Source organism: Callorhinus ursinus, unplaced genomic scaffold (genome assembly GCF_003265705.2).
Source record: "Callorhinus ursinus isolate GAN/ISIS: 27379988/994484 unplaced genomic scaffold, GSC_fseal_2.0 scaffold5, whole genome shotgun sequence".
Classification (NCBI taxonomy): Eukaryota; Metazoa; Chordata; class Mammalia; order Carnivora; family Otariidae; genus Callorhinus; species Callorhinus ursinus.
Genome location: NW_027397067.1, coordinates 63505382 through 63523753, shown reverse-complemented (window position 1 = coordinate 63523753; position 18372 = coordinate 63505382). Strand labels below are relative to the sequence as shown.

The following is an 18372-nucleotide window of genomic DNA, read 5'->3' as shown; positions in this document are numbered from 1 at the left end:
AAGGAGGAGAAAACAGCTCAGACAAATGGAAGGATGTCCCGAAGTCTAAACAAGTGTGAAACGGTATGGCATGTGTTGGGGAGCTCTACATAATTTTAGGTGACTCAACTCCAAAGGAAGAGATGGTAGGAGGTCAGCTGGAAGGTAAAGGAAGGGGCCATCATGAAGGGCCATGTATACCTGGCTGAATATTTGGGACCCATCTCCTGGTTACAGGGATCCAGTGAGGAGACTGAAGCCAGGGAATGACACATCAAAGAGGTACAGGAAGGATCACTCAGCAGCTGGGGAATGGACAAGACCAGGGCAAGAGCAAGGGGGCCACTTAGGGCTTCCTGTGATAAACTCTGAGAAACAAAGAGAGGTCAGAATAAAACTGTGACAGTGGCCATGAAGTAAGAGAAAGAGCTGAAAAATACTAAAATGTATAAAAGATGGGGTGCCTTGTGTTTGCCTTATGTCTTACTACAATCCCCATTAATGCCATCTTCCTGTCTTTGTGGGTGGAAATCACACTCACATTTCAAGATCTAAGTGAAATGCTGCCTTGTTCAGGTGCTATTCTCCCCACCCCATCAACTCAGGTGGTATCTCCCTCTGCCTCTCTCTGTCTCTCCCTCTTTGTCTCTCTGTCTCTCAATGGGGCTATGGCAACTTCATGTCTTTCCCTTAAGGTATTTCTCACTTTCTGCCTTTTATTATCCCTACTTATAGAAAAAACATTATTCTCTCTAGATTTGCCATGGATGTGGAAAAATATCTTGGTCATCTTTTGTACCCCTAGGAACCCCTCTCCCCCATGTATCTGGTCCATATTGTGGCTACCCAGTACATCGTTTTAAATGAATGAATTGGGAAACTGACATCCTGAGGGCCTAGATAAATTGCTGAAGGGATGTGGCTGCACAGCTAGGTAAGGTCACGGCAGGGCCACATCTAGAACGCAGGCATCCTGACTTCTAATGCGGTGCTCTTTAAATGCTGGAGTGGACCCATCTACCCGTGCTGCTTTCATGCTAACGCATGGCCGCTTCTAACATGTGCTTCATCACCATCTGCTGCACTGCAGGCGAGGCCCTGCCTATCAGCCTAGACTTAAACCTCAGGTAGGAAATAGGATGGCAGCAGCGGAACCAACACATGCTGCACCCTGGTCGGAGCGCAGGAAAATGCACGTTCCTGGCACCGCCCTAGGAAACACATTGCTATCTTCAGTGGGGCAGTCTGTCTTTCTTGGGTCTCTTTCCTTCCTGCCTTCCTAGACAGACATCCATGGGAAATCAGTCAAGGCCTTAACACCAGGACGCCGAGCCTGCCTTACTGGTCATGCCAGACTGGCAGCCAGCAGGCCTCTGGCTGCTCACGTCCCAGAGCGCTCGGAAGTCTGGGCTGGACAGTTTGGAGAACAGACGGCTTTTGAGAGGATCCCCAAAGCCTAAGGCTGGGGCAACCTCACCCAGTGCCTATACACTACATGGTTTCTGTCTCTGATTAAAATGCCAGTGGCACGGGGCCCTCATGCCACCAGCAAGGGGCCCTTTCCCGTGGATTTACAATAATTGAAGATAATACTATTAACAAGGGCTTTGTTTCTGGGACAAAGTTTATTGGCATTTCGGTGTGCCCCATATTTAGAGTCTATTCGAGAGCTACAACCGGCCAGGTGGATGAGCAGGGTGGGGTTCTACTTACCTAATGTGTTCTGCACCCCTCATGCACCCCATTTTCTTCCCCTAGGACCTCCCAGCCAGCTCTCCTTTCCCATTCCATTCCTCGTGGCTCAGGATCAACCCAGCTTGGGGTAAGGGAAATTAGTTCTAGGAAGTGTCGGCAACAAGAGCGCAAGGAACGAAAAGGGCGGCTCAGGCACACATACATTAGATCATATTAAAGCAGCTTTTGTTTTTTCTCATTTCACTTCAGGAGGCCTCAAAACTTTTGATGTCCTAAAATCTCTCATGGCTTTCTGAGAAACAGGTTGTGTATGCATGGTCTCTGACACTTCTTTAACCAGCCCCCTCCTCCCCCCATGGCTCTCGGAGCCCTGTTGAAATATTCTGGAACTCTTGCTCCCAGGAGCACATTCTGGGAAGTTGACCGAAGCCTGGTAGCAGAGATGAGGTTTTCAAATCACTTTTCTGGTGAGAAATAGCCTTGGGCCAAATGCATAGAGAAGTTTGCAGTAAAAGAATGGTAGAGACAGGAGTGAGTGAGTGTGTGTGTGCGTGTGTGCGTGCGTGTTTGCATATGATCACATGTGTGAGTGTAGAGTATGTTTCCATGTGCATGACCATTCTCAGTAATATCACTGTGGATTTAAAAAAAAAAGACGTGTGAAGATAAAGCAATAAAATCTTTTTCTGTGACCCATTATCAGCTGGATTTAAAAAGAGGAGATATAATAGTATTTTGAACAAGGCTATTGTTTTTGGAATGAGTATACTGCTTTGTAAAGTGACTGCTAAGGAGAGCATTCATTCGGGTGTGCAAATAGGGACATGCTGGCTAAAATCTGGAGGCATTTTTTATGTTCCTATCTTGGGAAAGGACTCTGAGGTGAAATTTTATTGAAATGAGTTTTGAGAATAAAAAGTAATGTGGCAAGAGGGAAAGAGGTGTCTTTCCAAATGAGAACCGATGTTTCTGTTATGTCTTGTTCACTGTGGTAGGCAGGAAAAGCAGCCCCCACCCCAGAGAGCCCATGCCCTCATCCCCAGAACCTGTGAGTATATTACCTTATGTGGCAAAAGGGACTTTGCAAGTGTGACTTAGTCAAGCACCTCGAGGTTATCTAGGGACACTATTGAGGATTACCCAGTGGCCCAGATACAATCATATAGGTCCTTAAAGCAAAGAACCTTTCTGGACTGGCTCAGAGGGAAATGTGATTATTGAAACACTGCTGGCTTTGAAGATGGAAGTGGGCCATGAGCCAAGGAATGTGGGAAGTCTTTGGATGCTAGAGAAGACAAGGAAATAGATTCTCTCCTAGAAGCTCCAGAAAGGAAATGCCAACACCTTGATTTTAACCCAGTGAGACTGTGTCAGACTTCTGACCTACAGAACTGTTAAGTTAATACATTTGTGTAGTTTTGAGCCACTGAGACTGTAGGAACGTGTTATGGCAGCCATAGAAATTTCACTCATTAACCTCTCCTACCCTCACGCTTCAGATTGCGCTCTTCCACAAACTCTTCACCCTGTTTGCAGTCATACATACACTTACACATCTCCCGTTACTTTAGTGTGTGGATACAGGCTCAGTATATCACAGATAATGTCAGAATGCTGACTAATACCTACACCTAGAAGAAACAACTTGAAAGTCACAGAAGACAACAGATGTCTTTGGAGGCCATTTAATGCAACCACCTTAACTTACACATGAGGAAACCAACCCAGATGTGCTCATTTCTTTCTCCCCCATCCTATCTCTACCCCTCCTACTGATCACACTTGAACACCCAAAGAGATGAGAAGCACAAAAATGGGAGATAATTAGTTTCATTCACTGGCTTTCACTTAAATTTATTTGCTTATGTGTGAGTGTGTGTTTGACGGGAAATCCTGTCTTTCTTGTAGAACTTAGAAAGAAAAATCTATTCCCATCCTTACTCATCCTTGAATTTCTCAACTTTGTATTTTTTTTTTTTTACCCAGGAGACAGGCCTAATTAACACATAGCTTTTATGCCCAATCCCTGTAAAGATGACATTGAATTTACTTAGACGAATACAGAATAGCAAACAATGGAAATATAATATGTAAACAGAATCATAGCTGATTGTTCCCTATTGGGGTCATTTGTCTCTAGCCATGATACATGTACAGCCTGATCTCAATCTCTCCCCCAGGAGTTTCTCTGGTTTCCTTTATGGATGCCACAGAGTCCAGTAAGGAGTCAACATTTTTGTTCACAGAGATGCTGGTAAATTTAAACACCCAATTAAGCGAAAGATGACTGGCTACTGATGTAATACTCACAGGTGGCCCCAGGGCACCTTGAGGTCCCATGCTTCCTGTGATCCCTGGGACTCCAGGGGCTCCAGGAATGCCCTAAATAGAGAGACAGGAAAATGGAGCAAACGTGAGTACTCATACATTCTCATCAAAGACAGCCAGCTCTCAAGAAGAAGTAACAAACACATGCAGCGATCACTTCCCTCCCTCTCAACACCAAGACTTCAGGATCCATTGCTCATTCCTTTTCCCAACTACCAAAAAAGCAGGGGAGACATTTTTTAGTAGTCATGTTATCAGTCAGGTGCAGTTCTTTTAAATTCAAGCCTTACCTATGTTCAATAAAAACTAGATCAATGCAGGGGATCATATGGACAGAGTGGCTCTGAGAGAATGATCAAGCCACATGGATATAGTAGGGAGAACACTGCACCAAAGAGTGAGTTGTTACCCTAGAGCAAAAATGGCTGCCCAGGTGAAAAGTTGAGCAAAAGAAAATTTCTCAAAAGAAATGAAATGCTTTAAATCCTAGTAGTTTGTGGAAATACTTACAATTGGCCCTGGTGGTCCTGGAGGGCCAGAGGATCCATCCTTTCCAGGAAAGCCCTGGAGAAAAGAAACACAATGTGTCAACTATGCATTTGCTTTATATGGTTTTCAGAACAGATGTGCCTAATCCCATTTAATATTTGGGGGGCAAGTCCTGTGGCTTGCTCTGGACTTCTAAGGATTCACTGCTTTTAAAACCTTCATGAGAACTGTTCTTGGCAAGACTTTTGTGTCTGTTGGCTCTATGAAATTGTCCAGCACAAGAATTTTAGGTCTAAGACATGCCACTTACAAACTAAACAGGAACTTGTTTCCAGAAAGTGCTTTTTTTTTTTTTCCATTAAACCAAGCATAGCAAATGAAAAAGGAGATGAAGTCTTGGTAATTAATCAGACAAAAAGACAAAAAGATGAGTTAGTCTTTCATGACCTGGAGTCAGTAAGAGTTTGGGGCAAGTACTACCTATCAAAGGAACCTACATTACAAATTACTACAAGATCTGAAACTGCAACTCTTCAGGAGCAGCCTGCAGGAGACTACGGGTTGGGGGGGGTTCCTTTTGCAATGATACAGCTTTGACTGCTGGGCAAGCTTGTTCAAAGTGTGTCATCGCCGGCTTACAAATGAGTAGATGTTGGCTTCCCATTCCATGTTGGAAGAGTTTAAGGCAGAAAGCAAATTATGTTCTTTTTAAAAATATCTTCCTAAATTATTCAATGTGGGTATGTATGTGTTAGTTTTATGTGAAAAATATAACAGCTGGAATGAGCTACTCTTAAATGGTTGTAGTTCTTAATTGTGGATGCCGGTCTCTTAACTAACAATGTAGTTAAAAACATGAATGAGGTTCTTCAATTTGAATTTTATAGGAAGTTAATAAAATAGGGATCAAAACATCATCTTCTACTCCATGGAGAAGTGAACTTTTTGTCTTCAGATTTGTCTTTTTTTGGAATAACCCACTTCCATCTCAAACCAAATCAAACCAAGTCAAACCAACCCCTCTTTGCTCACTCGCTGCCTCCCCCAACTCCCTTTCTGAAACTCATGACAGTTTTCCAGTGAACTTGTCTTTTCCATGAAAATCATCTTCTTATGGCTCCCCCTCCACATTCACATTATGTCCCCCTACCTCAAGGTGTCAAATAAAAGAGTAAAAATGAGGCTGGAAGAAGGGAAATGGTGTGTGAACAGGGAGAAAGGAACATAAGGGGGCATGAAGAGAGGGGCGGGATAAGTGTGTAGGAACAGCACTGGGCAGCAAGGCCCTCTCCTGCATGCTCTCCAACTCCAATACTGACAAGTCTGAAAACCAGATAAGGCTGATGATTCTAGAGCTCACCAATATTTGTGACTTTCCTTTTCTGCCCTGGGCACAGTGTGAGGCAAAATTCCCAGCCTCCTGTCCCAGCAATCACGTTGGAGCCACAGGGCTGAATTCTGGCCAATGGAAAGGGGCCAGTTCCAGTTCTGGCTTATGAAAATTTCCTGTGGGTAATCCTCCACTTTTTTTTCACCTTTTGTAGCAACTTCAGAGCCCATGTGTTGAAGATTAAAGTCTCCCAAGATGGAGAGACCCCAAGTTCCTCAATGACCATATAGAGCAGAGACTAGATCTCCCTACTCTTCTATCTCGTTGACAGCATAGGGTTGTGAACCAACAACAGATTTTATTTTATTTTACTGCATTAAACCATTGAGATTTTAGGATTGTTTGTTATAGCATTTATCCTATACTAATACACAAGCTAGTTGTTTGGGTTTTTTTTTTACTAACACTTCTGTTTTATCATTTCAGATATTCAGTCAAAAATACACTAAGTCAGGGGGCGCCTATCTGGCTCAGTCAGGAGAGCATGTGACTCTTGATCCTGGGGTCATGAGTTCAAGCCCCACGTTGGACATAGAGCTTACTTAAAAAAAAAAAAGTCAGAAGACTGCAGCTTAGACCCTGATATAGATTAAATTACACACACACACACACACACACACACACACATACACACACACACCTTTTCTTGGATTTGCTAACTATAAAGCAAAAATTAATGCTGACATAGTCTGAAAGAAATCATTTTGCATGTTGTTTAAATATAACATGTCCGGGAAGAGGCCATAAAAAATCAGAACACATGAGAGATGAATAGGACCTGAGAACTCCTCCAGTTCAATCCCTTCATGTTATAAGTGAGGTAAGTTGGGGCCAAAAGAGGTTAGGAGACCTTACCATTAAAAAAAAAAAAGGAATTAAAAACATTTTTTCAAAAGGAATTTAAAAATCTATTATTTCCTCAATAAAGTTCACATAAGAAAAAAATGGACTCTGGGTACATAGTCAATAATTTAAGAAGATGTTTGAAAAAGGATATTTTTTTGGCTTCCTGCCCTAAAATTCTTCTAGCAGTGGATGGGGAGGACACACGCACCCATGTGGGCCCCTACACGACACACGGCCAACGTGATGCCCAGCAATCAGCCCTGCAGCACAAGGCCTACCCCAAAACTCAGGGGCAATTTGATTTACAGAGGGAGGCAAGCCATGGCATATTTTCTTAAAAGAACACTGCATTATTCCAAGGAAGGTCTGCAGGAAAGAACGCATGTCCACCCCCCCTCCCAATCACATGGAAGGAGATGACAAAGCCATGATCTGTTGGGGCTCTCTTCCACGGGGCACTAAAGGATGTTGTTGTGAACCGTTCTGCGTTCACCTGATTTCTAGACCCCACGTGTGACTCATCTGGAAGGGAAGACAGAGAAATGCTCTTACATAACAGGAGCTAAACTTGGTGGAGATGCCAGGGCTTTAGTGTGACCAAAAGAGGATACTAGACAAGATGTTTGTTCACTTCGTGTTCTTCTACCTACCAGAAGATGAGTGGGCAGGATTATGTTTTATTCTTTGTTCCATTCCTAATATTTTCCTAGGACATAGCTGGCACAAAATAGGTACTAACAAAATGTTTAATTTGAACAAAATTGAGGCTCCTGGAAGAAATGCTCTGATTATCATGTTGACTGAATAAGTATTAGTCTCGGGTATAATCATTCTGGAAATATATAGGGCAGGGAGGAAATGCCATGTCATCTGTCCTTGCTCTTGAGCCCTCCATGAGCACAGAGGAAAGGCATCAGGAGTCATGTACCCTAGAAGCTGAAATTTCATTTCAGTGAATATCTTAAGGGTAGTTTCCTAGAAGCAGACCCGGATGTTATGCCTTTGATTTACAGATGGACTGTTTTTGGGAGAAACCAGCCAGGTAGTGAAGGAAGCAAGAGAGGGCAGGGAAAGAGGCATGAGAACTGGCTTTCGCTGAAGTCTGGCCATCAGCTTATCCCACTGAGAGAGCTGGAGTGTGAGTTACACCCCAGAGTTGACCTGTGGTAAGGTTTCATTCACCCATATCAGTTAGTCATGGACTGGGGCCAACGTGGCATTTCCAAGGGCAATTCTCTGTGGAAGGGCCAATTCTGAATCGTTAGCAGTCAGCATCCACAGGCTGCTGGAAGGGAGGTGGGTGGAGGAATGGGGCATCTGGGTGATGGGCACTAAGGAGGGCACGTGTCGTGACGAGCACGGGGTGTTATACGCAACTGAAAAATTATTGAACTACATCTGAAACTAATGATGTACTACTATGTGTTGGTTAACTGAATTTAAATGAAAGAAGAAGAAAGGCATGCTTAAGGTTACTGTGAGTTACCCACTTCCCTGATTGCAAATTAAAATGTACTTGTTCCACATTGTTATAACTAAAACGATGTTACTCTTAATACAAGTTTGGAAACATCATCAAACCATTTTCCCAAAGTTTCTTCCTAACCCTAGAAAATAAAAACTTCACATTTTTCATCATGTAAAGAGTTTTACATTTTAACTTTTTAATCACACGAGTAAATTTACCGTTGAAAGATTTTTAGTTGTAAGACACACATTGGTCACATTAGAAAAGTATTCGCAAAGCTACTCTGTACTGTGCGTTCTGGTAGGATTTGGATAGCTGATGATGAACAAGACAGTCTTTCCAAGGAGTTTACAGTTTACGGTTTACAGTTTTGAGCAAAGCCAATAATCGAAAGAAAATGACAGAGTGCTATGATGATGGACGAGAGAGTTCCAAGAGAACATGTAGGAAGAATAGCTCATCTTCTCATGGGAAGGGAGAGAGGGCTTCCCGGAGAGATGTTTAAATCAGGGGACCCAGGATGACTGGGCCATCACATGAGTCTCCCTGCTCATGGGCCACTGTGGCCTCATGTTATAGGCCATCCTTTCAAGCTGGGCAACGCTTAACCAGGGCTCAGGTCCCCCTTCTCACCTCTTCACCTCAGGGTGAGGAGCGAGGGCAGCAGGTTTTTATACAAAAGCAATAAACTTGGTGAAAAGAAAAACTTTGTAAAATGTCTGCATGTTATAAGGCAAAATAAATGGCAAATTCTAGCATTGTGATTCAGCTTAATTTTAATCAAAGCTCACTGAATGAATGGTCTCCAACCCTTATCAAATAAAAATGTGTTTCATTTCGCAGGACATTTCTATATCTATAAATTTTCCATTTCATATTAACTAACCAATCTGAGAAGATGTGTTTGTGGCTTAAGCACCCTCATAAAAAGTGGAAACCCCAAGTAAGCAACAAAGAACGAAGAGCAGGGAATAGAAGATTAAGTGATAAGCATAATGTAGACATTCACTTAAGCCGACCAATATATTTTTCAAGTGCTTGAAGTCAGCCACCCACAAACAGGCATGTTTTATAACATGAATAGCTCCAGGCATTTTTCTTTTTCTGAGATTCCCACCTCAAAATATTAATATGCACCCACAACCCACACTGAAAATAAGTTTTGCTCTAAAACCTTGAAAGGATTTTTACAATTTGTTTTCGAAAAGAGATGGCTATGAGCAAGTTACTAAGTTATGGTTGGCTATGATTTATCAGCAAAGGGAAATCAGCCCTAACATTTGCTCTTAAAATCACTGATATTTGAATGAATACTAAATTTACCTATGGCTGAAACTGGCAAAGTGTACTGTTTTACAGACATTTAATTAACCATTCTTTAATGTCCATTTTGCAGTTTCCCTTGCCTTGCTCTGGAGCATATATATATATGTATGTACTGAGGTGGCGGGCATTTCCTGTAGGGTCTTAAAAAGTTTGTAGTTTCTAAGTTCTCTGTCTATGGCGTTTAAAGGCTGAAACCGATGTGCCCACAAAGAATGTTGTAATTAAAATTAAAGTCAGAAGTTAGAATATTTATGTTTATGTGGCTATCACATAGCGCTCAGAACTCATAACTCAATCCTGATACACACCACCCATGCCTTTTTTGAAGCCTGGAATGGTGAGTCACAGATATTAACCCTAAGATTCGGGAACATGCCAATGGTTAGGGTCCTCTGACTTACACCACACTCTCAGGTATAGTGCAATCTGTCAATAGCTGGCATCCACTGAGTTTGTTTAGAGGAAGCAACCCCAAGCAGTGAAGGTTAGAGAAACACTCGAAGAAAACTCCTGCTGTATGATTTCCACCCTGTGGCATGGGTCTAGACTGCTGTGAGCACCAGCAGACATATCAGCATGGCAGTCAGTCGTAAGAAGTAAGGCTGCTACTTGCAGCAAAGGATTAAGACCAACCACCAGATTAAGAGCCAGGCACCAAAAAGCCACAGACTCTGTAAATACTGGCCCAGCCTAGATATCCAAGATCAGTCCTTACGTGTGGTACCATGTTGAGCCACCCTGGGGAATTTTCAGACACACACACAGTACCTATGTGTGCGTATAAATGTATATATAAACATGTGCACATATTTACATACATATGCACAATATACTTCTTAATATGTTCACATATACATATATTACATATATAATTTAAATGTATATATAGAGAGAAACGCAAACATATCTTTAGTAACTTGAAGTGACGACTTGAATTGAAACAGCAGGAAAATTCTGTGCAATTACTTAGAGAAACAACAGGCCTAACCCACTGTACCATCCAGTGATTCTAACACCTAGCTGATTATCAGAACCATTTAGCTTTTTAAAACGATAAATTCCAAAGTTACACCCAAGACCTTGCATATTTGAATTTCTGAGGTCGAAGCCCAGGAATCAGTGTGTTTAAAAATACAGCAAAACTTGAAACGACTTGATCCCTTACTTTGAGGAAGTGCTGGTTTGCAAATATAAAGCCTCTGGCCTGACCCTGAAGGATGGCACTGGAACCCGAGTGTAAGGCAGGTATCACCCGCACCCTATGCTCCAATAGGAGTATCTGCAAACCGGTTATAACGTATGACAAATTCCTCCAGGAACTGTTCTCAAATGTGCCCAGCTGTGCCACCATGCAAATAAACGTGAAAAGTAATCGAAATATATTCCTAGGTGTGAATTATCAACTTCGACTTCACCAAGAAAGTAGCCCAAACTGGGTCTTCCAGCCCCGAAATTCTAGGCGAGGTATCTTCTGTCCTGTTTATTAAATATCTCGAATGGAAGACTTTTCTACATGAGCAAAATCTGCCAGTGACCTTTATGAGACAGAATTTTGTGGAAAGAAAGAGCTCAGTGTTGGAGCCAGAGAGGATTATAATCCTGGTTCCAACAGTTCCTAGCTGAATGGCATTGTTCAAGTGCTTCCATTTTTTTTTAAGCTTCAGATTCTTCATCTGTAAAATGGATTAACAGTGCCTGGCATTTGTGGTTATTCTGAGGTTTATAGAACATAACATTGTAAAGGACCTGCACTTAGTCAATAATTAGTAGTAGTGATACCTGCTATTTTCATTCAAATAAGCTGTGAAGGTCCAACTGCATATATTATCATCACTGTGGTTGACTTATAAAAACCCATCTAGACTCACAAGAAAGAAAATCAAATCATCCTCTCCACTAGCTTTGTGCTGGCTTTTTACATTTCCTCTTCTGAATGAGGAAGATCCTCAAGGGGGATATTATCTTGAATCTTCGTATTTAACAAAATATTCCTTAGATGAATCTCTCATCACCGCTTAACATTTACGACAGGAATTAAATCCAGATAACTGACTCAAGTTCCATTTCTCAAGGATATTTTAAGTCCGACTCACTTTGATGAAATGGGACATTCATCACAAAAACGGCCTTTGTATACATCGAACCCACATCAAAAGGAAGCATGTTGCAAGTGTCCTTTCAGCATGGAATCCAGGAAAGTTAAACAACAGCAACAAACCACTTGTTTTTTCTTCGGACTCTTTTTTTTTTTAATAGTTCTTTAAAATCTTCTAAGCCATCTTAAAACACCAAGCACAGGCATTATAAAATATTATACTGTCCTGACTAAGTAGGTTTACATTGAAAACAGTGTACTAAGATTAGCTAAAATTAATTTTTTATATAGAAATTCTTTATATGAATTAATTCCCACAGCAACTCTACAGAGTCAAATATTTTTTCTACTTCACAGATGAGTAAAGCGAGGCTTGGAAATAGTAAGTAACTGGTCCAATGTCATTTCGGTAAGGAAACTCAGGCCTGGCTAACAGCCCAAATCTATCATATTCACCACTGGCCCATCCTGCTTCTAATAACCTCGCAAGTTCAGCAGAATTCATATGCAGATTTTGTTTTTACTATTTCATCTTTTACAGCTGAGAAAGGGAGGCTGTGGTTATGGCATGAAAATGTAGAGAACAGTAACCCGGGGCAAAGGAAGCATTCCAAATTCAGTTTACTTGGAATTTAAAAACGAATACCCTCCGTACAATGGAGGAATTACTATCTTCCAGGTGCCATAAAAGATCTATCTCCTTGTCATTTTTATTTCTTGTCTCTCTGCCTTTTTTATCTAACCATATTAAGAATTGGAAAATGAAAATAGTTTTTACGGTTTCTATTTGGAGCGTTTGACAGAAAGCTCGAGGTCTTGGACGTAAGTGAACCTCAGAACTGGAAAAGAGGTTGTGTTTTCTGTTTTCCTCCCTTTTCAGTTCTTTCTTCTTCTATTCATCATCCATGTCTTGCCTGTTCCCCCTAGTTTCACTAAGGACCACCTAATGTCTAGGGTCGGGGCTGACAGACCCACCCTTCATCAGAGGAGCTCAGAGATCACAGGAAGACCCTGGGGTCACAGACACCAAGGAAAGAAGAGGGAAGAACAAGAGGAAAGTGGCAAGACATACAGTGAAAAAGAAAGAGGAACCCCAAATGCTGTTGGCCAGAATGGCTGGGAAGGAAGGTGACTACACTCAACTGTTGAATCTGGACTTACGCTGTTGCTTTCTATTTCTATTTATCTTCTTAATTTTTTTTTATTTTTTGAATATACAATTTCTTCTCAGCTTTATTGAGACATAATTGACATATGACCTGTGTAAGTTTAAGGCACCAACATGCTGATTTGATACGTTTATATATCACCAAATGGTCGCCACCATACTCTCAGCTACCACCTCCATCCCATCACATGGTGACCATTTCCTGTTTGTGGCATGAACATTTGAGACCTCCTCTCTTAGCCCTTGTTGCCTTTTAGAACGTGGTCCTGCACTGTGCTCCGTCACTTGCCAGCAGGAGGCCAAGACTTGTTCAGTGAAGAAGTCCAACTTTTGCTGGACGTGCTTATGGCCCCAGGCCCAGTGCCTAGTATGAGTTGCCTCGAAGAGTCAAAGATTCCCCATGGGAAAAGCCAGAATAAGCCAGAAAACATTAGAAAACATGTTCCCTGTTTAAAGAGGAGACGTTTAATCTTCTCCTTTTTATTTTTGCTAAGCTCTCCTTCCTTCCAGGCCAAATTAAGGGGTAACATTGACACCAGCTCTAGGAAAGAGGTGCTAACCTTTCCCTAAGCCGACAGTCAAGGTGGTGGTGCTCCCTCTGAGCTGGGAGTTCTTACCTGTCAACAAGAGAAGACAGAGATTAAAAAGAAAGATGGATGAGCAGGAAGGAGTAACCTACCGCTCTTACAGCCTGCCTCATGCTCTCACCTCCTGAGAGAGCCCAAGGACCGAGAGGCATTGGCTGGACACCATCACACGGATTTATTCCAACCGCTGCCTCTGTCTAGAGTGGGCTTTCCTCATTCAGGATCAGGGGCAATGAAGGTGCGGCAACAGGAAGTGATTTCAGGGGGTAATGAGATGAAAAGACAAAATAGCTCTGCCTTCCCAATTCCTTGGACAGTCAAGCCTAACGGGACTGTTTTCTGGAAGTGGCTTTTCAGGTATTTCAGCGGGAAGTCTCATCATCCAGTGTCTGTTCTGTACCTTGGTTGTTACTGTTATTTCTTTAATTTTTTTCTTTGCCTTTTAAGATGGCTATGGCAGAGGAGGAATAATCATGAAGTTTTGTCCCTAGTACTCTCAGCAACACTTCTCTCCCACTGTCGAACCACAGAGACCTGCTGTCCCAGAAAGACCTGGCCCTCCATCAAGGTGTTCCGTGTCCTGGATCTGCTATGATCCCCATAAATATTGGCTCAGGACCTCCTACTTTACAATCCTGCTAAGTAACTATCTCATTGTTTTAGACCTTTTACTTTCCTTAACCCCCTACATATTTGACTAAACAGATCAGAGCCACCTAAACAACTCCGTTTTCATCCACTTTTCCTTCCTTCTCTGCTGTCTCTGAGGAAGACCCATTTGTTTTCCTGGCCCAGGTTAAGAGTCATGTTCCTGATACCACCACACCCTTCCATGTCCTCCAGGTTGATGGTCTAGGAATTGCCTCCTTTAGCTATTGAAAATCTCTCTTCTTCTGGTTCCTTCCTCTCTGGAGACAGCAAGGGACAACTCTCTCCAGGCTGAGCACAGAACCTGGCACACAGTATGTGCTCAATTAAGGTAAGTGCTCAACTAATATCTTATTAAATAAGATCGATGCAGCTGCTCCCTCAAACAGGGCCTCCATGTTACCCAGTTCTAGGGGGCGCCATTATATTTTATTTTGTGTGAATGGCACCCCATAAAGCTCTACACTGGAATGCTATTGTCCTTTTCTAAAACAACTGTCACAGAATTTGCACAATACTTTTTAAACATGACCCTGCAAAGAATGAGTATCTTCTGAAAGCCAGTTTTTAAAGTAAGTCCATTTCCATCCAAGAATTTTTCAAAATAGGAACTGAACACATTCTGAAAGTTTTTTTGCCTCCATACTGAGGGAGAGAGGACAGTAAAATCCACATACAGATATCTCCTCACTTTATTACAGGTCTAAGATCGTTCATTCTCTAGAAGAAAACATGCTTGAAGGAATAGCACAATAATTATTAAAAGTCTGTGTTGGTATATTGGTTTTAAAAGGAAAAAAAGAATTTTTAAAGGAAAGTATTCTAAAACCCAATGATCCAAACACCAATCCAATATGTTTGATTTGGGAGTTCTTTGCCAAGACTTGTCTCCACGCATAGATAAATGAAGTAAATTCACTGAACCAAACCTTTAGAATTGCCATTTTCAGAACTTCAGGAATCACAGAAGAATCTAGGTGTGTAACCAAACAGGATCTTGCCCTAAGCCCTTTGCCAAAGCACATAAATACTTCTAGATACTCCTTCCACATATACAAGAAACCTACATAAATCTAACTTTTAGAGAATGCCTCCTTTAGATGAAGTTACGTGGACATGATTTACAGACTCAGTAGTTCCATTTAATGGGCAAAGATTAAACAGATTTTAAGCAAACGAAAGTTTGGTGAAAAAACAAAAAAAGAACATGGAAGGAATTTAAGGCCCCACACTATGCTTCTATAGAAAAAAAACAATTTCCTTATTCTTGAGGCATATAGCCACCCTGAGCTAAAGGCAGGTCTTGTTTGAGTGGAGAAGTCAGTCTTCCAGCCAATCATTTGCTAACCCAGTGGGTAATTTGTTCCAAAAATAAGCATTGCTTGCCAAATGTGCTGTCCTTCATTGGATTGGATCTGAGTGGTTGCCACTCCATATAATTCAGCCTTTGAGGGAAACTGTGGAGCCACCCACATCCTAAATCAGTGACAGTTTAAGGAAAAAAAAAAGATTTACTTGAATTTGTGTTTACCTCTCCAGCTTCATTTCTTGACAGTCTTTCCAAATCTAACTGTGTGCACGTGTGTATACACAGATATGCACTCACTCATGCACACACTGCACTCTACTCTCCAGCCACACTGAACTCTGTGCAATATTGGAAATGGCCCACCTTCTCTTCATCTCCACCCCTTTGTAGATTCTGTTCTCTGCTTGCAATAGCTTTCCTATTCCCATGCACATTTTTTGTCTCTCATTTGAGACTCAGCCTCGATGGTGCCTCACCCAGGAAGCTTTCCCCAACCTGTCAAGTCTGGCTTAGTTTTCTATTCTTTGTAAATACCCTCATAGGGCTCTGCAAATGCCTCCATCCATAGTATGCATTACAGTTTCTTCTTTGGTTATGTATTCTCCCACTAAGCTACAAACTCTTTGAGGATAGAACTTTAAACTGGGTTTAGTGAAAACGTGCTGACTAAACAAACACTGGATGTTAACTCTCTCCTGTCCTGACCATCCTTATAACGTCTTTCACTGCTGTCCACACGAACAGGTTAAAAGACTAGAAAACTGACACATAGCAAATAAATGAAGAACACTGTGCATAGTCATAATACTTAAATTTCAACTCCTATGATCCTTGGTTTCCTCTAGGTTTGTGTCTAGAAAATTGAAAAAAAGCTGGAAAACCTGCTAAACCAATGGGCACGATTCAGTGCAAATTGCATTCCGGTTATGGGAACATTGAGAAAGAGGTATTGCTAATTTGGGAAGGTTTGATTGACGTTCTCAGGTTTTGATGAAACTAATGGACATAGAAGATGTCAGTGAAGGGAAATAGACACAGGATAGGCAGAATGTAGACAGAGAGGAGGAATGATAAGGAACAAAACCACCTAGTTTGACTTCCTTGCATAGAAAACTATCAGAAACAAAGAATGACTTGGTAAGGAATCTCCTGTGCTAACAACCTTGGGCAGGTCCTTACCCTCTGGCCTGGAGAGCCATCGCGTCCTGGTGAACCAATGCTTCCCGGGATACCCTAGGTAGAGCAAGGACCAAAAAAAGTCAGAGTCACAGAAATTGGAAATCAACTGCCTTTCCACCCAGCTTCCCTGAAATAGATCAAGACCTCCAAACAAACGTAATAGCATAAAGATGAATTCAGAATCCAGAAATGATTTATATGAAAGAAATGTTCCCCACCCAGGCTTGCCCTCCAGAGCATCAGTATGACTCTCAGAGACTACTAAAGTGAATGGATACAGGCTAACAGTCTTTAATACAGAAGCCACTTACTGCTAGAGTCACAGCAGACTTTAGAAGCTACAGCCTTTCCCACCTTCCTGCCCACCCCCCTAACCTTGGCAAGGCTCTAGAGCTAAGAACATTTGGTGGGGGAGGGGCAGAGGAAGACGGAGACAGAGAGTCTTTTTTTTTTCCCCAAAGATTATTTATTTATTTTATGACAGAGAGAGACACAGTGAGAGAAGGAACACAAGCACAGGGAGTGGGAGAGGGAGAAGCAGGCTTCCTGCCGAGCAGGGGGCCTGATGTGGAACTCGATGTGGAGCTCCGTCCCAGGACCCCGGGACCATGACCCGAGCCAAAGGCAGCCGCCCAATGACTGAGCCATCCAGACACCAGGAAACAGAGAATCTTAAGCAGGCTCCATACGGAGCCTGATGTGGGCCTCGATCCCACAACCCTGAGATCATGACCTGAGCAGAAATCAAGACTTGGACGTTTCGCTGACTGAGCCACCCAGGGGGCCCAAGCTAAAAGCATTTTTTTTTTTTTTTTTTTGCAGACTAAAAAGTAAAACTCATACCTGTGGGCCAGGAAGGCCAGTCTCTCCTTTTTCTCCTTTAGCACCCGGCATTCCCTGAATAGCCAAAAGCATTCGGGGTTAAGGTCATGTAGGGTCAATTCTTTGTCTTTTCTTTCTCTCCTCTGACTGCGCTAACATTTTCAACATTAACTTGCTTTCGCGCTAACATCCAAAGCCGGCATGTTTCACTTCTCACATATGCTCCCCCCTGTATGTAAGCATTCCCACGGAGCTGAACGTTTATACGGCACAACAGTTTAAACACAGAACATACAGTCTGATATGGCTGGGCCCAGACTGTACATCTGTGTGAGAGATGGAACAGTTCGATACTTTGATAGCTTAGATTTTTAGAGTTCATCTCTATCTAGAGTTTTGCTTTTGTTTTGGCTAGAAAGATGAATGAAAAAGCAAACACAGAATCTGGCAGGTAGCAAGACTTTATCAAAGGCTTATTAGTAGTAGTAGCAATTGCATAAATGGAATGCTAATGATTTCTAAACTGTGAAAATAACCCGGAACAGAAAATTTCTCAGTGAGGGCGATAGAATCATATGCCCAGAAAGACGGCTAAAATGTGCTTAAAAGGCTTGTTTGCTTCAAATATTAATTTTATTTAACAGAAATTGGTTTTACTCTTGAAATCCTGATCCCTAGAGGAAGATTAATGACAATCAGTGAGTGGCATTAAATTTGTTTTCTGTGATACAAACAGCTTTTACAAACAGAGTGGCTGTATAAAAGTACACTGTCTATAATCTAAAACTCCAACTAAGTGCACTGTCCTTTGATGCCCACTGAGATAAAAATCATAAACAAATGGCTTCCATGAATCTATATCCATGATTACTACAAATACATAATAAACAACTTGAATTTGTTACTTTCTAGATTTTATTACATCTGTTAAGGACTTGCTCCAACAAGAAAAAGGACAATACATGTAATAGCCCTGTTTCTCTCCTTAGACAAATTGCTTATGGATATACCTACTCTGTGTGGATGTAACTATTTGCAAAAGA

General features: G+C 41.9%; 1 protein-coding gene across 6 annotated transcripts in view; it reads right to left on the bottom strand.

Moving 5' to 3' along the window:
* The window catches only part of COL14A1 (collagen type XIV alpha 1 chain), a 214471-nt gene that overhangs the window by 31006 nt on the left and 165093 nt on the right, over positions 1-18372 (bottom strand). For all 6 annotated transcript variants that reach the window (XM_073893159.1, XM_073893157.1, XM_073893158.1 and 3 more), the window contains 4 exons: positions 17351-17404; positions 16508-16561; positions 4513-4566; positions 3985-4056 (listed from right to left, as the gene is read on the bottom strand). In XM_073893159.1, coding sequence (XP_073749260.1) covers positions 3985-4056; positions 4513-4566; positions 16508-16561; positions 17351-17404 — 234 coding nt within the window. The remainder of the gene's footprint in view (positions 1-3984; positions 4057-4512; positions 4567-16507; positions 16562-17350; positions 17405-18372) is intronic.